Genomic DNA, 18883 nt, shown 5'->3' with positions numbered 1-18883 from the left:
CCCCAAATTCCAAATTCCCCAAATTCCAAATTCCCCAGATTCCAAATTCCCCAGTTTCCAAATTCCCCAAATTCCAAATTCCCCAAATTCCAAATTCCCCAGATTCCAAATTCCCCAGATTCCAAATTCCCCAGTTTCCAAATTCCCCAAATTCCAAATTCCCCAGATTCCAAATTCCCCAAATTCCAAATTCCCCAAATTCTAAATTCCCCAAATTCCAAATTCCCCAGATTCCAAATTCCCCAGATTCCAAATTCCCCAGTTTCCAAATTCCCCAAATTCCAAATTCCCCAGATTCCAAATTCCCCAAATTCCAAATTCCCCAAATTCTAAATTCCCCAGATTCCAAATTCCCCAAATTCCAAAATCCCCAAATTCCAAATTCCCCAAATTTTAAATTCCCCAAATTCCCCAAATTCCCCAAGTCCCAAAATCCCCAAATTCCAAATTCTCTAGATTCCAAATTCCCCAAATTCCAAATTCCCCAAATTCCAAAATCCCAAAATTCCAAATTCCCCAAATTCCAAATTCCCCAAATTCGTAATTCCCCAAATTCGTAATTCCCCAAATTCCAAATTCCCCAAATTCCAAATTCCCCAAATTCCAAATTCTCCAAATTCCAAAATCCTAAAATTCCAAATTCCCCAAATTCCAAATCTCCCAAATTCCAAAATCCCAAAATTCCAAATTCCCCAGATTCCAAATCTCCCAAATTCCAAAATTCCAAATTCCCCAGATTCCAAAATTCCCAAATTCTCCAGTTCCCCAAAACCCAAAATTCACCTACCTTAAATGGCACAACAAATAGTGGCAATATAACACGATCTTCCTGCACCAAAGAAACAATACTCATACACTAGAAAGTTATCTGAAAGCTTTGCAAACTGCACAATAAAGGAAGGAATATAATAAGCAATAGTGTCTAAATTACGTAATTTTGAATTCGATACACGCGTTTATGAATTTTGAAGAAACGTCAACGTCATGTACCCGATGATATAATAGTCGCGACCAGGGAAACACGTTGGTCGCTGATTGTTCGATAGATTTATTGGACTTACCTGATATGAGCACCAACACTATCCACATGATCCCCACCAGGCTCTTCATCATGTCATTGTGTCACGTCCAACTCATTTCTTCTCGCCTTCGTGCTCTCCGGACCCTTCAGTTCTAGCACTGAAACAACGAGAACGATGTTCGATGGAGTACACGATGTGCCTTGAATAACTACTTACAATTACACCGAAATGCGTTTTTCTGATTAACGGCTGTGGCCATTTGTCGTGAACCAATCGAACTTGTCTAACTACCTTTTTCTCGGGGAGTAATTTCGCGGACTGCTGTACTTTATCATTTTGCCGTATTTGCATATTTGCGTCACGGTGCATACATCATTAGATCTCTGGATATTTACATCCTTCTACATCTACATCTTTAAACCTCTCGTTCTATCTTAGAACGCATAGATTTCAAAAATCTCTCAAATACCTCAAAGTCTCTGTATAACAAGAAATATTCGATATTTTTGCGCCACAGTTTCGAAGACTCGCAGTTATCGATACAAATTGTCAATATTGAAAAATTGTATTTTCTATGGTTACATACAGAACAAAAACGTAAAAGCGGCAAACAGAATGTCCGACGATCACATAGAAACCCTAGCGACGAAAACGCGAAGGGGAAAGCACGCGTTGGGAATCGAGTTTAAAAATTGTAACAGCGTTCCGCGAGCAACGAATTGAAAGACAACGCGACAAGCCAGAAAGCGTGTACGGAGAGCGATGATTTATGAAGCGTGTAATTGCGGTCCGCAGCGAAACACCGGGACTATTTTTACACCTATGATACGACGTTCATGCTAGATACGTATCAGTGATTAATTAACTCCGGTGGACATCGGTATGCTTTTTGCTCGGCCAGATAAGCGATTCAATTTTCTTTACCGGCGGATTAATTTTATCGACGAACAAACACGAAAGCACGATCTCTTTTTCTTGCTGGACACGCTATGGGATTTCGACGTTTATTTCAACGAACGTCGACTTTTTCCCATCGATTAGTATCGGAATTTCAGTTATACGAAATCGGAGGTACACAGATCTAGGGATATGGAATATAGGGATTTCCGGATGTAGGGATATGGAATATAGGGATTTCCGGATGAAGGGAAATGGAATATAGGGATTTCCGGATCTAGGGATATGGAATATAGGGATTTCCGGATGTAGGGATATGGAATATAGGGATTTCCGGATCTAGGGATATGGAATATAGGGATTTCCGGATGTAGGGATATGGAATATAGGGATTTCCGGATCTAGGGATATGGAATATAGGGATTTCCGGATGTAGGGATATGGAATATAGGGATATCCGGATCTAGGGATATGGAATATAGGGATATCCGGATCTAGGGATATGGAATATAGGGATTTCCGGATCTAGGGATATGGAATATAGGGATTTCCGGATGTAGGGATATGGAATATAGGGATTTCCGGATCTAGGGATATGGGATATAGGGATTTCCGGATCTAGGGATATGGAATATAGGGATTTCCGGATGTAGGGATATGGAATATAGGGATATCCGGATCTAAGGATATGGAATATAGGGATTTCCGGATCTAGGGATATGGAATATAGGGATTTCCGGATCTAGGGATATGGAATATAGGGATTTCCGGATCTAGGGAAATGGAATATAGGGATATCCGGATTTAGGGATTTCTGGATCTAGGGAAATAGGTGTCTAGGAATCTAGGGATTTTTCGAGATGGGAAAATTAGAATATAGAACTTTACAGAGTTAGAAATCTTTCGATCTAGGGATTTTCTGATTTAGGAATATTTCAGATCTGGGGATTTTTTTTGGTCTAGGGATCTTTTGCGATTTAGGAGTTTTTAGTATAGGACCTTTCCGGGTCTGGGGATTTTTGGTATAGGGATTTTTCTGATCTGGGGATTTTTTTGATCTGGGGAAATTTCAGATCTGGAGATTTTTGGAATAGGATCTTTTCTGATTTGTGGATTTGGTGGTCTAGGGATTTTTCTGATCTCGGGATTTTTTCGACCTAGGGATTTTTTGGTCTAGGGATTTTTTCCGATTTAAGGATTTTTTAAATTCGAATTTGAAATTTAGAAGGTTGGAAACTAAGGGTATAGGTTCTAGGGGCTTTAGTGCAAATATTTCGAATCTAGGGATTTTCCCCCAAACGTGGAATTTGATCCCTGGGCGTTGTAGGTTATCTAGGAATTTAATTATTTAGGGAATCAGATAACAAGGAATTATCTTCACTACACAGATAACATAGAATCTAGGGATTTTTTAATTCGGATGTTTGAATATATCCGAGACTTGTTTCAATGCGAAAGTTTCACTGCTAGGAAGTTTAATCTCCGCTCGCGTAAATAACAGGGTAAACCACCGGTGCACTGTTAACTGCAGTATTCCCTAACACCGCAACAGTGATGAGTCGATGTTTCGATAGAATCGAACCTCTTTGGCACGGCCGTGAACGGAAAAGAAGAATCGATCGATCGTCGGTCGAAGTAAAATTCGCAAACGAACAAACGCGTAAACGGTAATTTAGCGTCCGCTTGATCCGTTTCAAGCTACCGCATCGTTCTGAGCCACGTGGACCGCAGAACTGCGGCTGCAGCGTTTCGTGCGTTCACCACGGCCGCAACGTTCTATAGCGACGAACGGTGTAGATCGAGCAGGCGTGCTCAAACGATCCTACCGAATTTGTCGCCAACTGCGGCTTCATATTTTTTCATTTACCCGCTTACATAACGCTGCGGCCAACGCGCCTGTGCCTCCATGCGCGATAAACAAAAATCTGGCAGAAAAAATGCAGGGACTAAATACAACACGTGTGCTTGTCGTTTTTTCACGCCTTGAATGCTGCATTTTTCGCTCCAACTTTCTTTCTCTTTTGTTACGCAGCTATGGATCGCACGCTACCGTGATTACAGGTCCGTTACACGACATGTAAAAACGAAATAATTCTTTGTGCAAAAATGAAAAAAATATGTAGAATGGTATTCATTGATTTTCTCAGAGATTGTGTTCACAAATTCCTAAATATTCAGAGTCCTACATTTTCAAATTCGTTCACATTTTACACACTGAAATTCTCAAACTTTTAAATACATCGCTCGCTTCTATATTTGATACTCGATGTTTAAGTAAATACAAAGTTCTTACGAACAATTTAGATCCACGTTAAAAAACCGTTCCCAAATTAAGGCCACGGTATCAGCGTTAAAGAAAAACTTGCGGCAGAAAAAGGGAGACAGTTTTTCTGTGTAGAAGCACATTTATCACGCGATAGAAGATCAAAGAAAAAAAATCTCGAGCTAACGACACGTCCTCGATACGTTTCAATATTCGCAAATGGATTACGTCGCATAGCAACTAAGACATCAAGAGATGCGTTGTTAAGTAGATTCGTCTACTTGTACGCTTGTACACTTACCTAAATTTCGATGGTACAGTTTGCTGTGTATACTATGCTATGTATAGGTTATGTAGGGCCAATGAATGGACTGTTACCGACACCATTTACATTGGCAATTGAGCAACTTCCACTTTACATACAGTGCTGTGCGCACAAATTGCGATGGGTGTTGGTAGAAATCTTTGAATGTACGAATGTGTTAAGAAGTTGTAGGGTGTCTGTATTTGTGTTTGATGTGGATGTGTGTCGCTGTATTGGGAAATTTTTACATTTTGGCAAAGGAAAAAGCTGTTCGGAATTATCTTACCTACCGTACCTTTTCGGTTCTTACAGTAATTGTGAGACACCTTGTACAAAAACTTGCATTAATAAATGTTCCACATATGTAAATCCATGCATCTTCAAATCTTTATATATACACATCCTTACAAGGGCAGATCACATATGCATGTGTGTATGTTTGCAAATTCCTACATGACCACATTCGTATATTTTCAAGTACCTACATCTTTGAACCTTCACCTAATCAAATTTTTATATCCCCAAATTCATAAGTGGAGTACAAACTGCATATCTTCAAATCCTTCACATATGCATATTCCTACAAGACCACATATGTCCATGTGTCTAAGTTTCCAAATACCTACATCATCACATTCTTATATTATCAAATAGCTACATACATCTCTGAACCTTCACCTAATCAAATTTCTATATCCTCAAATTCATAAGTGGAGTACAAACTCCATATCTTCAAATCCTTCACATATGCATACTCCTACAAGACAACATATGTCCATGTGTCTATGTTTCCAAATTCCTGCATCCTCATATTCTTATATTCTCAAATAGCTACATACATCTCTGAACCTTCACCTAATCAAATTTCTATATCGACAAATTTAAAAGTTTTCAAACTTCATATCTTCAAATCCTTCACATATCCACATCCTTATAAGATCACATATGTCCATGTGTCTATGTTTCCAAATTCCTACATCCTCATATTCTTATATTCTCAAATAGCTACATACATCTCTGAACCTTCACCTAATCAAATTTTTATATCCCCAAATTCATAAGTGGAGTACAAACTCCATATCTTCAAATCCTTCACATATGCATACTCCTACAAGACCACATATGTCCATGTGTCTATGTTTCCAAATTCCTACATCCACACATTCCTATATTCTTAAATAGTTACATCTCTAAACCTTCACCTAAGCATATCCTCAGTTATCCTCAAATTCATAAGTCTCCAAACTCCATATCTCCAAATCCATCACATATGTAAATCTCTATATTCTCAAATCTTCACATATGCCAATTTCCACATTTCCAAATCTCTACATCCCCAAATTCCTATATTCCCAGATACTTACATCTCCAAACCTTCACATAACCAAATTCCTATATCCTCAAATTCATAAGTTCCCAAATTCCATATCTCCAAATCCGTCACATATGTAAATCTCTACATTCCCAAATCTTCACATATGCAAATTTCCACATTTCCAAATCTCTACATCCTCAAATTCCTATATTCCCAGATACTTACATCTCCAAACCTTCACATAACCAAATTCCTATATCCTCAAATTCATAAGTTCCCAAATTCCATATCTCCAAATCCGTCACATATGTAAATCTCTACATTCCCAAATTTCCACATATGCAAATTTCTACGTTCCCAAATCCCTATGTTCTTAAATACCTACAGCTCCCAACTTCGATCTAACCAAATCCCTAAATCCCTAAATCCCCAAATCCCCATATCCCGAAATCCTCAAATCATATCCGAACTCCTCCATCTTCACATACTCTATTCCTATATTCTCATATCTTTACATCTTCAAATCATCACCTCCCTAAATTTCCAAATTCCCATATTCCCAAACTCCATAACCCCCAAATTCCCAAATTCCTCATCCCCCAAATCCCAAATCCTGCACCCTCAAAAATTCAAATAACAAAGCTCGAATAACTTCTCTATTTTGAAAATTGAACCCTTGAAATATTCGAATTTGATATAAAAGCAGTTCAGTTCGATCCAGCGGACTAGACTGTTTCGTCTTTTATTCGCGAGCTTAAAGTTATTTCTGCAACGTGGTCGTCGATCGATAAGCACCGAACTCGTCTCTGTCGGGGGCCACCGCTCGGTCTCGTGCCTCGAGACCAGCTAATTATCTGCTACGTTCGCTCGAGTCCCGTCAGCCACGCGTCACGATACCTTTAACCCTTTAACGGCGAAGCTATGTTCGAAATTATGTGCCGCATATACCGCCGATCGTTTCTACTGTTACTCAAACCAGGTTCGTTCGACCGGCGAATTTATCTACCTACTTGTATGCAATATTTCTAAATTATAATACTTGAACGTCACTCAAACTAACACCAAATCATTTTTGTATGACAACATCTTACTAAAGGAACTCAAATCATTTTTATTTGACAACATCGTACCAAAGGAACTCAAATCATTTTTATTTGACAACATCGTACCAAAGGAACTCAAATCATTTTTATTTGAGAACATCATACCAAAGGAACTCGAATCATTTTTATTTGACAATATCATACAAAAGGAACTCAAATCATTTTTATTTGACAACATCATACTAAAGGAACTCAAATCATTTTTATTTGACAACATCATACTAAAGGAACTCATATCATTTTTATTTGACAACATCATATCAAAGGAACTCAAATCATTTTTATTTGACAACATCATACCAAAGGAACTCGAATTATTTTTATTTGACAACATCATACTAAAGGAACTCAAATCATTTTTATTCGACAACATCATACTAAAGGAACTCGAATCATTTTTATTTGACAATATCATACGAAAGGAACTCGAATCATTTTTATTTGACAATATCATATCAAAGGAACTCAAATCATTTTTATTTGACAACATCATATCAAAGGAACTCAAATCATTTTTATTTGACAACATCATACCAAAGGAACTCAAATTATTTTTGTTATGTTCTAACACAGAAGTGCCAATAAATTCTTGTATGAAAATTGATTGAGCAAAGAAGAAGAAAGGATAATTAGTCCAGACAGCTTAGTATAGTATAGCTGCTGTTGAAATATACAAAAATTAATCTGGTTATTTGAACATGTCTTATTTGGAAGTAAAGAGCAAACATTTTGTGCAATTAGAAGTTTGATGAACTGTATAGTTAGAACTGTCAAAGATAGTCTTTCTAACAGGTTGTTAAGTCTTTCTAACGTAAATATGCAAAATGTACAAAATATACGAAAGTATGGATGAAGCATGGAACCTTTTAAGTACGAGAAGAAAGGATCCTACTCTGAACAAATTACATTTCGTAACAGCACATCCTTTTGGAGAACACCAGTCCATTTTAAATTTAACACACTGACTGCCACACTGAAGCAATTAAAATTTGCATCCAGTAGTGTCTTCATTTCTAATAAATCTTATCAAATATTTTCACAATACCTTGTTATAACTATTATCCATAGATCCATGAAATTAATGCGAATATTTTTGATTAGGAAAATGAACAAATTTTTAATAATACACATGTTTGTTTAGTATAGTGTCATCCATATATGTGTGACTTAGCTGTCAACGTGTTAAAGAAATAATTGAGTATCTTATTAAAGTAAAACATAAGGGGGGCAATACCTTTAGAATCTTAAAAAATTACAAAATTTTTTTTTCTATAAAATGTTAGTGTAACATCTTAAAAATATTGTCTCAAAATTTTCAAGTGAAATACGAAGCCCTTTTGAAGTTATGGCCGATTAGCGCCGCGGGTATACACGCGTTCAGTGCGGAGGACTGAAACTTTAAACGCGTTTTTCTCAAAACTACGTTCTTAAAATTGCCGTGGCTGATAACTCAAAAACTAGTTTATCAATCGCGCTCAAATTTTTTGCACTTATCCATGACAACACTATCTAACATATGAACCTGAATATATGAAATAAATTGAACATTAAAGTCCTTTTTATTGCAAAACATTGCAAAAATTTTCAATAAAATTCAAAGTTTTTCTTTAAAAGCGCGCCATTTCTTCAATTTTACATATTTTGCACATTTCTCGGGTTCATCTACTAGCTGTGAATGTTAGTTTTCGAAACACTGTCTGCAAACTTGCTTCGGACCAATATATCTTCCGCTAGAACCCACGCCGATTCACGAGACGCGCCAAAACACTTCCAGAAAGGATTGTCATAATTCCGGCATTTTGAAATATTTTGCAAAACAGAAAATATTCTGTAATAGGCAATAGTTATAATAAATTATACCTGAAATTTCGAAAACGCAAAACAAAGGTGTCCTATACAAAAAAATTCGCAAATATCAGCTTATTTTCATCCGTCTAAAGGTATTGCCTCCCTTAAACCTACTCCTTATATCCCAATAGCTTTGCTTCCATTGTTTCACCAAAGAAAGAATTATCTCTCAAGACTGAAAACACAGAATGAAAGGTTAATGCGTCTCTCTAAAGTTTACTGTCCATTGAAATACTCGAATCGCGTGATCTCGTCCATGGTAATCAAGAGACCGTCCTAGAGAATCTCTCGAACAGCATTTGCTAACAGAGTCCCCTCTTACAATCAATCGATCCCGACACACGAACGTTCCCGAAGGAAGTTGGATGTTTAAAAGGAATCAACGTTGATAGCACCGTATCCTCTGTAAACTAACCGATTCACGTTTAAGGGTTTAGTGAAACGACGAACCAACTCGGAATTGACTTTATGTGCCTCGTGTAGCGAAACTGAGAAGCTTTGGGCGATCCTTGTTTATCCTGCGTTGCTTTGTGACGAAGAGACAAGAATAGTGAACGCTTTAGAGTTCAAAAATGCAACTTCGTTGTTACAAGAGGTTGGGAGAAGCTTTTCTCGGGGGTTTTTTAAAATATTCTTTGCATAGTGATAGGGGGGAGTGTAGAGAATATTTTTTGGGAGATGGTATGGGAAAATGGTGCTTTTTCGCTTTGAGGACGGGGAACAATGAAGTTGTAGTTTTGGAGAGTAAATGGGGTGGTTAAAGTAGTGGAGGAGAGGCAGGGATTCTTTGCGCATGCAAGACAGTAATTTCCCCAAATTTCTACGTTTCTAAATTTCTACGTTTCCAAATTTCTATGTTCCCAAATTTCTACGCACCCAAATCCCCACATTTTTAAATTTCTACGCTCCCAAATCTCCACACTGCTAAATTCCTACGCTCCCAAATTTCTACGCATCCAAATTCCTACGCTCCCAAATTTCTACGCACCCAAATCCCCACATTGCCAAATTCCTATGTATCCAAATTCCTACGCACTCAAATCCCCACATTTCAAAATTCCTACGCTCCCAAATTCCTACGCACCTAAATTCCCACGCACCCAAATCTCCACATTTCCAAATTCCTATGCTCCCAAATTCCTACGCACCCAAATCCCCACATTCCCAAATTCCTACGCACCTAAATTCCCACGCACCCAAATCCCCACATTCCCAAATTCCTACGCATCCAAATTCCTATGCACCCAAATCCCCACATTCCAAAATTCCTACGCTCCCAAATTCCTACGCACCTAAATTCCCACGCACCCAAATCTCCACATTCCCAAATTCCTACGCACCCAAATCCCCAAATTCCAAAATTCCTACGCTCCCAAATTCCTACGCACCTAAATTCCCACGCACCCAAATCCCCACATTCCCAAATTCCTACGCATCCAAATTCCTATGCACCCAAATCCCCACATTCCAAAATTCCTACGCTCCCAAATTCCTACGCACCTAAATTCCCACGCACCCAAATCTCCACATTCCCAAATTCCTACGCACCCAAATCCCCAAATTCCAAAATTCCTACGCTCCCAAATTCCTACGCACCTAAATTCCCACGCACCCAAATCTCCACATTCCCAAATTCCTACGCACCCAAATCCCCACATTCCCAAATTCCTACGCTCCGAAATTCCTACACCCCCAAATTCCCACATACCCAAATTCCTAAGCTCACAAATCCCTACATTCTCAAATCCCCACATTCCCAAATTCCTACGCCCCCGAATCCCTACGTCTCCATCTACCTACACCTCCAAATCCCCACACCCCAAAATGTCCAAACGCAGCTACCAGTCACGTGACAAACGCAGTACTGCTATAAGCGCGAAAACTTGAAAATACAAATTCGAGAAAAATTGAACGAATTACAAAGTATTAGTAAATTAATATCTGCATAGATATCATACATTTTCTCTTGAATTATACAAAATGTAAAATTATGCAAGTACGATCAGACTACACCTTGTTATCCATACATTTGCTTCGCTAATCTTCACTAACGCACTAATGCTTCCCTGCGCATGCGCATAAAAAATCAAACTCGTCTCACAACACCGCGTTAGATCATTAACCCCTTGCACTATGACTTATTTGTCAGATGCGTTAGTCAGAACTAACTAATTACAGCTACAATATTAATACAGACGAAAGATTTTAAATATTGTTTCAATATGTTATTATTCAATTGTTGACTATGCAAATTATAATTGGACTTGAACTCCAAATTGAAGCGTATTAAAAATTTGATTAAAATTCATCACGATCGAGGTACGAGTGCGTCAGGAGTCTAACTCGTCAAAATAGTGCAAGGGGTTAAACCTCCTCCTACGAAACCAGTTAGGTTCAACTCTGTTTCGATTTATTCGTCCTTTTTATGATTCGCTATATCGTAAATATTCAAAAACGCATTGGACTAAAAGCAGTCTCCGCCGTGCGTTATTAAACCGTTCTGGCACAGAGATTCGCAGATTCGATTTTGACGCTATCTATCGTTGCACCTTTGTATCCCGCGGCGATGAATGCGTTTCCACGCCGAGATCGCGGCCAACTTGTTGCTGAATAAATTCAACGGTTGGCTTCATTAATTTTAATACCCCTTTTTGCGGGACCACCGCTGCTTTTCAAATTCAACTGGCCGCTCCACTTTCCAACGTTTATTGTCTACCGAGGTTTCAGAACTTTTGATGAAACTTTGAGTGCGAGCCTCTCGTCGATCCTCCATTCCCGATTCGGGACATTTTCAACCGACGACTCGTATTTAAACGTTTCTCTGTTTAAGCGATCCTTTGGAACGGTTCGTTAATTTCGATGTAATTAACAGAGTTTGCTGGAGATTTAATGATACCGTCGATGTTAATGTATCGCCTGCTACATTTTGTTTTACGACGCGAGTCTCATTATGTGTGGATACTTATTACAAGAATGTTAATTTTGATAGAATAGTGAGATAATATGACAGCAAAATAGTAACGATAAAAAAGTAACACCGATAATAAATTAGTGAAATAATAAAACAATGATATAATAGAACAGTATTGATAAAACAGTAGACTAATAATATAAACTATTGAAAAATGAGATTATAGTAGTACCTGTCTTGTAATCACTTATTCAGCAAACATCTTTCGGTAAAATCAAACAAGAAACAGAAGAAAAGAGAAGGAAGAATAAAACGCTTGTACTAATCAGCAATACAAACACGATAAAACTCGACCACGACTCTACGATTAAATCTGTAAAAGCTCTCGAAAGCAGGCAGCTATTCGTAGTTCGCCGGCGAAATAAGATTTATGAATTTAATAATAACGGCGCATCGCCCTGGGGAACAATTAAATGCGCCACGATTGTACAGCCGCAGTGCGGTTAAATATTGCGATTAGTCGATGCTGAAATCGAGAAGAAAAATTATGTCCTCCTGTCAGATTTCCAGGCAAATAATAAGCGACGCGTTACAATCGCTAAATTATCACTTATCTGCTTAATTATCGTGAAACGATTAATGTATATCAGATGAATTGTGAACAGAATTATCTTCTTCATTCGATAATTGGACTATGGAGATATATTTATGTTCAAGTAGATATATTTGTATAAGATATGTCGATACAGTTTATTGCAATGCAACGCGTGGCAATGTAGCGGGTTACAGTGCGAGGCAATATAACGAATTGTGGTACAATGTATGGCGATATAATGCGTAGTAATATGATGCACTGTAATACAGCTCGTGGCGATATAACGAGGTGCGATGAAAGGTGTGTCGACATAACACGTTGCAATATAACGCGTGGGAATATGAGCACTGCAATATATCGCGAGGCAACGTAATGCATTACAATACAGTGTTCTGTGATACAACATAATGCAATATATCGCGAGGCAACGTAATGCATTACAATACAGTGCTTTGTGATACAACATAGTGAAATATATCGAGAGGCAACGTAATGCATTACACTACAGTGTTTTGTGATACAACATAGTGCAATATATCGCGAGGCAACGTAATGCATTATAATACAGTATTTTCTGATACAACATAGTGCAATATATCGCGAGGCAACGTAATGCATTACAATACAGTGTTTTGTGATACAACATAGTGCAATATATCATGAGGCAATATGATGCAATACAATTCGAGGCAATACAACATATTGCAATATATTGCGAGACAATACAACGGACTGCAATATAACCTGTGGTGATATAACGCATTGCAATACAATTTGCGGCAATATAACACATTGCAATATATTCAGAGATAATCTGATATATTGCAGTGCAACTCGTGCAATATAACACACTGCAATATATTACGAGACAATACAACGGACTGCAATATAACCAGTGGTGATATAACGCATTGTAATACAATTCGTGACAATGTAACACAATGCAATATATCGCGAGGCAATATAAAACACTGCAATATATTGCGAGACAATACAACGGACTGCAATATAACCAGTGGTGTTATGTAACGCATTGTAATACAATTCGTGACAATATAACATAATGCAATATATCGCGAGGCAATATAAAACACTGCAATATATTGCGAGACAATATAACGAACTGCAATATAACTAGTGGTGTTATGTAACGCATTGTAGTACAATTCGTGACAATATAACATAATGCAATATATCGCGAGGCAATATAAAACACTGCAATATATTGCGAGACAATATAACGAATTGCAATATAACCAGTGATATTATGTAACGCATTGTAATACAATTTGTGACAATATAACACAATGCAATATATCGCGAGGCAATATAAAACACTGCAATATAATGCGAGACAACACAACGAATTGCAATATAACTAGTGGTGTTATGTAACGCATTGTAGTACAATTCGTGACAATATAACACAATGCAATATATCACGAGGCAATATATCACGAGGCAATATAAAACACTGCAATATATTGCGAGATAATACAACGGACTGCAATATAACCAGTAGTGTTATACGACGCATTGTAACACAATTCATGACAATATAATACAATGCAATATATCGCGAGGCAATATAAAACACTGCAATATATTGCGAGACAATATAACGAATTGCAATATAACCAGTGATATTATGTAACGCATTGTAATACAATTTGTGACAATATAACACAATGCAATATATCGCGAGGCAATATAAAACACTGCAATATAATGCGAGACAATACAACGGACTGCAATATAATCAGTGGTGTTATGTAACGCATTGTAGTACAATTCGTGACAATATAACACAATGCTATATTGCGAGGCAATATAAAACACTGCAATATATTGCGAGACAATACAACGAATTGCAATATAACTAGTGGTGTTATGTAACGCATTGTAGTACAATTCGTGACAATATAACACAATGCAATATATCGCGAGGCAATATAAAACACTGCAATATACAGCGAGACATTATAACGGATTGCAATATAACCAGTGGTGATATAACGCATTGCAATACAATTCATGACAATATAACAGAATGCAATATATCGCGAGACGATACACACACACAACTTGTTATTTCGATTTTGTAATATGCCCACCACTTTTTAATTTACTTCCAAGTTCGATTTAAATATTTCCATGTTAACTCGAATATTAACATTTATACATTTGTCGACACCTTAAAGTTGAAAATAACTTTTGTCGACAAGTAAGAAAGAGTCCCGGATATTTATGAACGGTGTTGTACACGGACGAAGTAAATCTTGCTCTCTGCCCTGACACAGATACTAACGTTCTTATCGCCCGTTTCGTCGCGCAAAGTAACAACCAACAGAAAACACAACGAAAGCGTAAAAACCGAGGGAAATTTTTCAACAGAACACGCGCGACAACCTCCCGGTTTCCAGTTCCTGAATTCTAGCTCCAGAACCCGCCGCCGTGATTCATAGAGGTATCTTATAATCCCGTGTGTCGAAGGCCCGAGACGTTCGTTTGGTCCTCGTTGAAACGCACGGCGAAACTATTTTTCATCGACGTTCCCATTTCCATCGGAACGATCTGTCGCGGTGCTGTCCCCCCGGCGAAACTCAATTTACGGAAAATCGTAAATCCTCAGGAGTTACCGGCGCGTAGCCGCGTCCTTTTGTTGCTGCGTCTAACGGACGAATAAACGAACGGGCGAACCTCGCGATAGAGTTCATTTTTCACCGGCCTTCGAATCTCGCTCGTGAAAATTGAAAAAACTTCTCGAAGAAATTGCAAACGTTGTTTCGAGCAAACTTTCCACGATGAACTGCTCAACCTTTTGTCGGGAAGTCTAGACAGAAGTACGCTCTGTTTTTACGCGCTGTTTTGATCGAACGATAAGCTGCGGTCAGCGGCCAATCTCGGCTTCCCGACGAAAAACGACGATCTGGAAGAGACTTCCCATTCCGCTGGGTTTTAGGAACAAGTTATGTTGATTTTTACGATCTGTTACTTGGCTGAAGAAGTTTTGACGTCCAGGGACTTTGGAATTTATGAACGTTTGCAGGTCTAAAAATTTGATGCAAGAATCTGAAGATCTATGGATTTAATAATTAACCCTTTGAAAGGTGACTCTCAGTCACCATTTTATTTAATACAATAATTTGAAATAAGCATTTTTTAACTGATACTTTAATATGAAACGTGTGATGTATAAACATAGTGAAGCAAACAATAGCGGAAATTATTAGTAAAGAAATAGTAACCTCAAAAGAATTCATTTAACTTTTCAACTTGAGTTTAAAAGTTACTGTTTGCAAACAGTCAAATTACCTTCGAGTGCAAAGGGTTAATACAATAATTTGAAACAAGCATTTTTTAACTGATACTTTAATATCACACGTGTGATGTATAAATACAGTGAAGCAAACAATAGCGGAAATTATTAGTAAAGAAATAGTAACCTCAAAAGAATTCATTTAACTTTTAAACTTAAGTTGAAAAGTGCAAAGGGTTAATATAATAATTTGAAACAAGCATTTTTTAACTGATTCTATAATATGAAACGTGTGATGTATAAACATAGTGAAACAAACAATAGCGGAAATTATTAGTAAAGAAATAGTAACCTCAAAAGAATTCATTTAACTTTTCAACTTAAGTTTAAAAGCTACTGTTCGCAAACAGTCAAATTACCTTTGAGTGCAAAGGGTTAGCAAAAATCTGTAAACTTACAAATTTTTCATGAATCTGTCTATCCAAAGTCTACATTGCACTTCACTGCACATACTTCTGTTCAAAGTATTCCGATTCTTCTATGAGGATGATAATTTCGTCAATAGTCCACGTTATGCAAAGCAAAGGTAAAAAGAGCCGGTAAAAGGCGAAAAAATGATTGGAGCGAACGTAATGGTTGATTTAAGTCCACGTAAGGTGGAAAGTGTGCCCTGCGCGCGGGAACTCGAGTCACGAAAGTCGAGAATATCTCGTGCTTGGAACGATTACGTTTTCGAAGCGTTACGATTTCTTTGGTCAGCAGTTTGTCGCGAATGTAAAGCAGGATTTTGTTGTATCGCGGAATCGTCGTTATCGCGTTCTCTACGGTTGAACAGGTTTCTGCGCCATTGGGTGCCAGAGCGTTTCGATACTGCGATTTCGGTTCCGTGAGACATAACCGAATGTGGCCCGCGTATTTCTCATGTAATTTCGCGTCGATCCATTGCGTTTGTTCTTCTATCTTCCGCTGCGATTCTTGTCAATGATTCCGAGATATCTTATGATGTAACGCAACGCGAGAAGAAAGGGTATGAAGAATCATATAAACGTGTGATCTTATTTTTCCTAAACCATACGTGTGGTAAATAATTAAAGTTAAAGTGAGTTGTAGACTTTCCTTCTTCTATCTTCCGCTGCGATTCTTGTCAATGATTCCCTGATATCTTATGATGTAACGCAACGCGAGAAGAGAGGGTATGAAGAATCATATAAAGGTGTAATCTTATTTTTCCTAAACCATACGTGTGCTAAATAATTAAAGTTAAAGTGCGTTGTAGACTTACGTAGAGATTTCTCTTGTAGCAGAGGGAAATTAAAATGTCTTACAGTTATCGCGATGTCAGTGTATTAAGATTACAAGCATGTTTGTCCGGCTCTCAGAAACAACAAGCTAAGAGATCCGTCTCGCAGAAGCACGGTAATTGTTCGGAACATTATTTCTCGTAGAACAAAATGCCGTCCGTAAGAAAAATGTTCGCTCGTCCATCGAGAGAGGTCCGAAAGGGCGAGGCAACGGGTAACCGCAAATAAGACGAACCGCCGCAGTTCCAGCCACTCTAAACGTTATTTTTCCACAGAATTGAACAAACTACCATAAATCCGTCGCAGCGGAGGAAGACAGCACCGAGAGAGGTTGTGGTCGCGAATCAAAGGGGTTTCAGACAATTTGAAAAGATTGAGCGGATAAAGAGGAATGAATTTCTTTTCAAACAGTCTGCGGGAAAATCGTAATTCTGACCGAAAATCGAGCGGCTCCTCTCTCGCGGTAAACCTGATGGATCACCTCAAAGACGTCGAGGTATCCATCGATAACGACGAAGACGTCCTTTCTATCGAATCGCAGAAATTTTCCGAGGACCCGAACGAGACCGGGGGACGGGCAAAAGCTTGGATATTTAATTTTCCATGAGCCGAAGCAGCCGGCGGTTGAATTGATTCCATTGGCGAGAAGCATTCTCTCGTGAATCGCCTGCTTTCGATCCGGGGAGCGCGGGGGTGGACTTCATCCGGGCTACCACGGATACTGGATGCCAACATTCCCTCGGAATATCGCCTCTTACTATCTCGCCAGCCCCTCTGATATTCAATTATCCGCGAATAAAGGAGATCGCGGACGGATCCCGTTTCGCTTTTTTCCTCCTCTTTGTCTTCATTTTGCACGATTTCTCCTCGACGCCCGAGACGTCTCTTCTCGTTTCTTTCGCTGATTCGTCCGTTTGCTTCCCTGCGAAATCTCGGCTGCACTTTTATACCGTGTGATCCCTGGATAACTGATACTCCAACACGGTCAACAGATATACCTTCTTTAGGCAAAATATAACAACCGACGACGAAGAGCTTTTTAAATTTTTTAATTTTTAGGCGAACTAAGAATTCCAAAATTTATATGGACATAAAAATCGAGCAAAATCTAGGGATTTTTTTAATTAGTAATCCACGATATCTAGAGATTTGTAATTTAGTAACTTGAGTAGCTCGGAGTTGAGAATCTAGTGATTTTTAAATCTAGGGATTTTTTGGATCTAGAGATTTTTGATCGGGGGTTTTGAAATCTAATAATAATTTGGGATTCTAGGAATTTTTAATCTAGGGATTTTTGGAATCTAGGGACTTTTGGCGTCTTGGCCTTTTTGAGTTTAGGTACTTCTGGAATATAGACCTTTTTGAGTCTAGAGATTTTTGGAATATAAGCACTTTTGGAATCTGGGAATTTTTGGAATGTAGGTACTTTTGGAATCTTGACTTTTTTTAATCTAGGGATTTATGGAATCATGGTACTTTTGGAATCTAGACCTTTTTGAGTCTAGGGATTTTTTGAATTTAAGTACTTGTGGAATCTAGGAATTTTTTGAATTTAGGTACTTTTGGAATCTAGACCTTTTGGAATCTAGGGATTTATGGAATCATGGTACTTTTGGAATCTAGACCTTTTTGAGTCTAGGGATTTTTAAAATTTAAGTACTTGTGGAATCTAGGGATTTTTTGAATCCAGGTACTTTTGGAATCTAGACGTTTTTGAATCTAGGGATGTATGGAATCTTGGTACTTCTGGAATCTAGACCTTTTTGAGGCTAGACATATTTGGAATCTAGGAATTTATGGAAGCTTGGTACCTTTGGAATCTAGACCTTTTTGAGTCTAGGGATTTTCTGAATTTAAGTACTTGTGGAATCTAGGGATTTTTTGAATCCAGGTACTTTTGGAATCTAGACCTTCTTGAATCTAGGGATGTATGGAATCTTGGTACTTCTAGAATCTAGACCTTTTTGAAACCAGACATTTTTGGAATCCAGAGATTTTTGAAATCTAGGGATTTGACAACATGGAGATTTGGGGATATAAAAACTTGAGTGTTGAGAACTATAGG

General features: G+C 38.1%; 1 protein-coding gene across 10 annotated transcripts in view; it reads right to left on the bottom strand.

Moving 5' to 3' along the window:
- The window catches only part of nAChRa3 (nicotinic acetylcholine receptor alpha3 subunit), a 135788-nt gene that overhangs the window by 42417 nt on the left and 74488 nt on the right, over positions 1 to 18883 (bottom strand). For all 10 annotated transcript variants that reach the window (XR_013038259.1, XR_013038253.1, XR_013038251.1 and 7 more), the window contains one exon: positions 1062 to 1179. Coding sequence is in view for 5 of the 10 variants with exons in the window: in XM_076532011.1 (XP_076388126.1) it covers positions 1062 to 1113 (52 nt within the window). In the remaining 5 variants the exon portion in view is untranslated. The remainder of the gene's footprint in view (positions 1 to 1061; positions 1180 to 18883) is intronic.

This window comes from Megachile rotundata, chromosome 1 (assembly GCF_050947335.1).
Source record: "Megachile rotundata isolate GNS110a chromosome 1, iyMegRotu1, whole genome shotgun sequence".
In the NCBI taxonomy this organism is placed as follows: Eukaryota; Metazoa; Arthropoda; class Insecta; order Hymenoptera; family Megachilidae; genus Megachile; species Megachile rotundata.
This window is presented reverse-complemented; position numbering and strand designations above follow the sequence as displayed.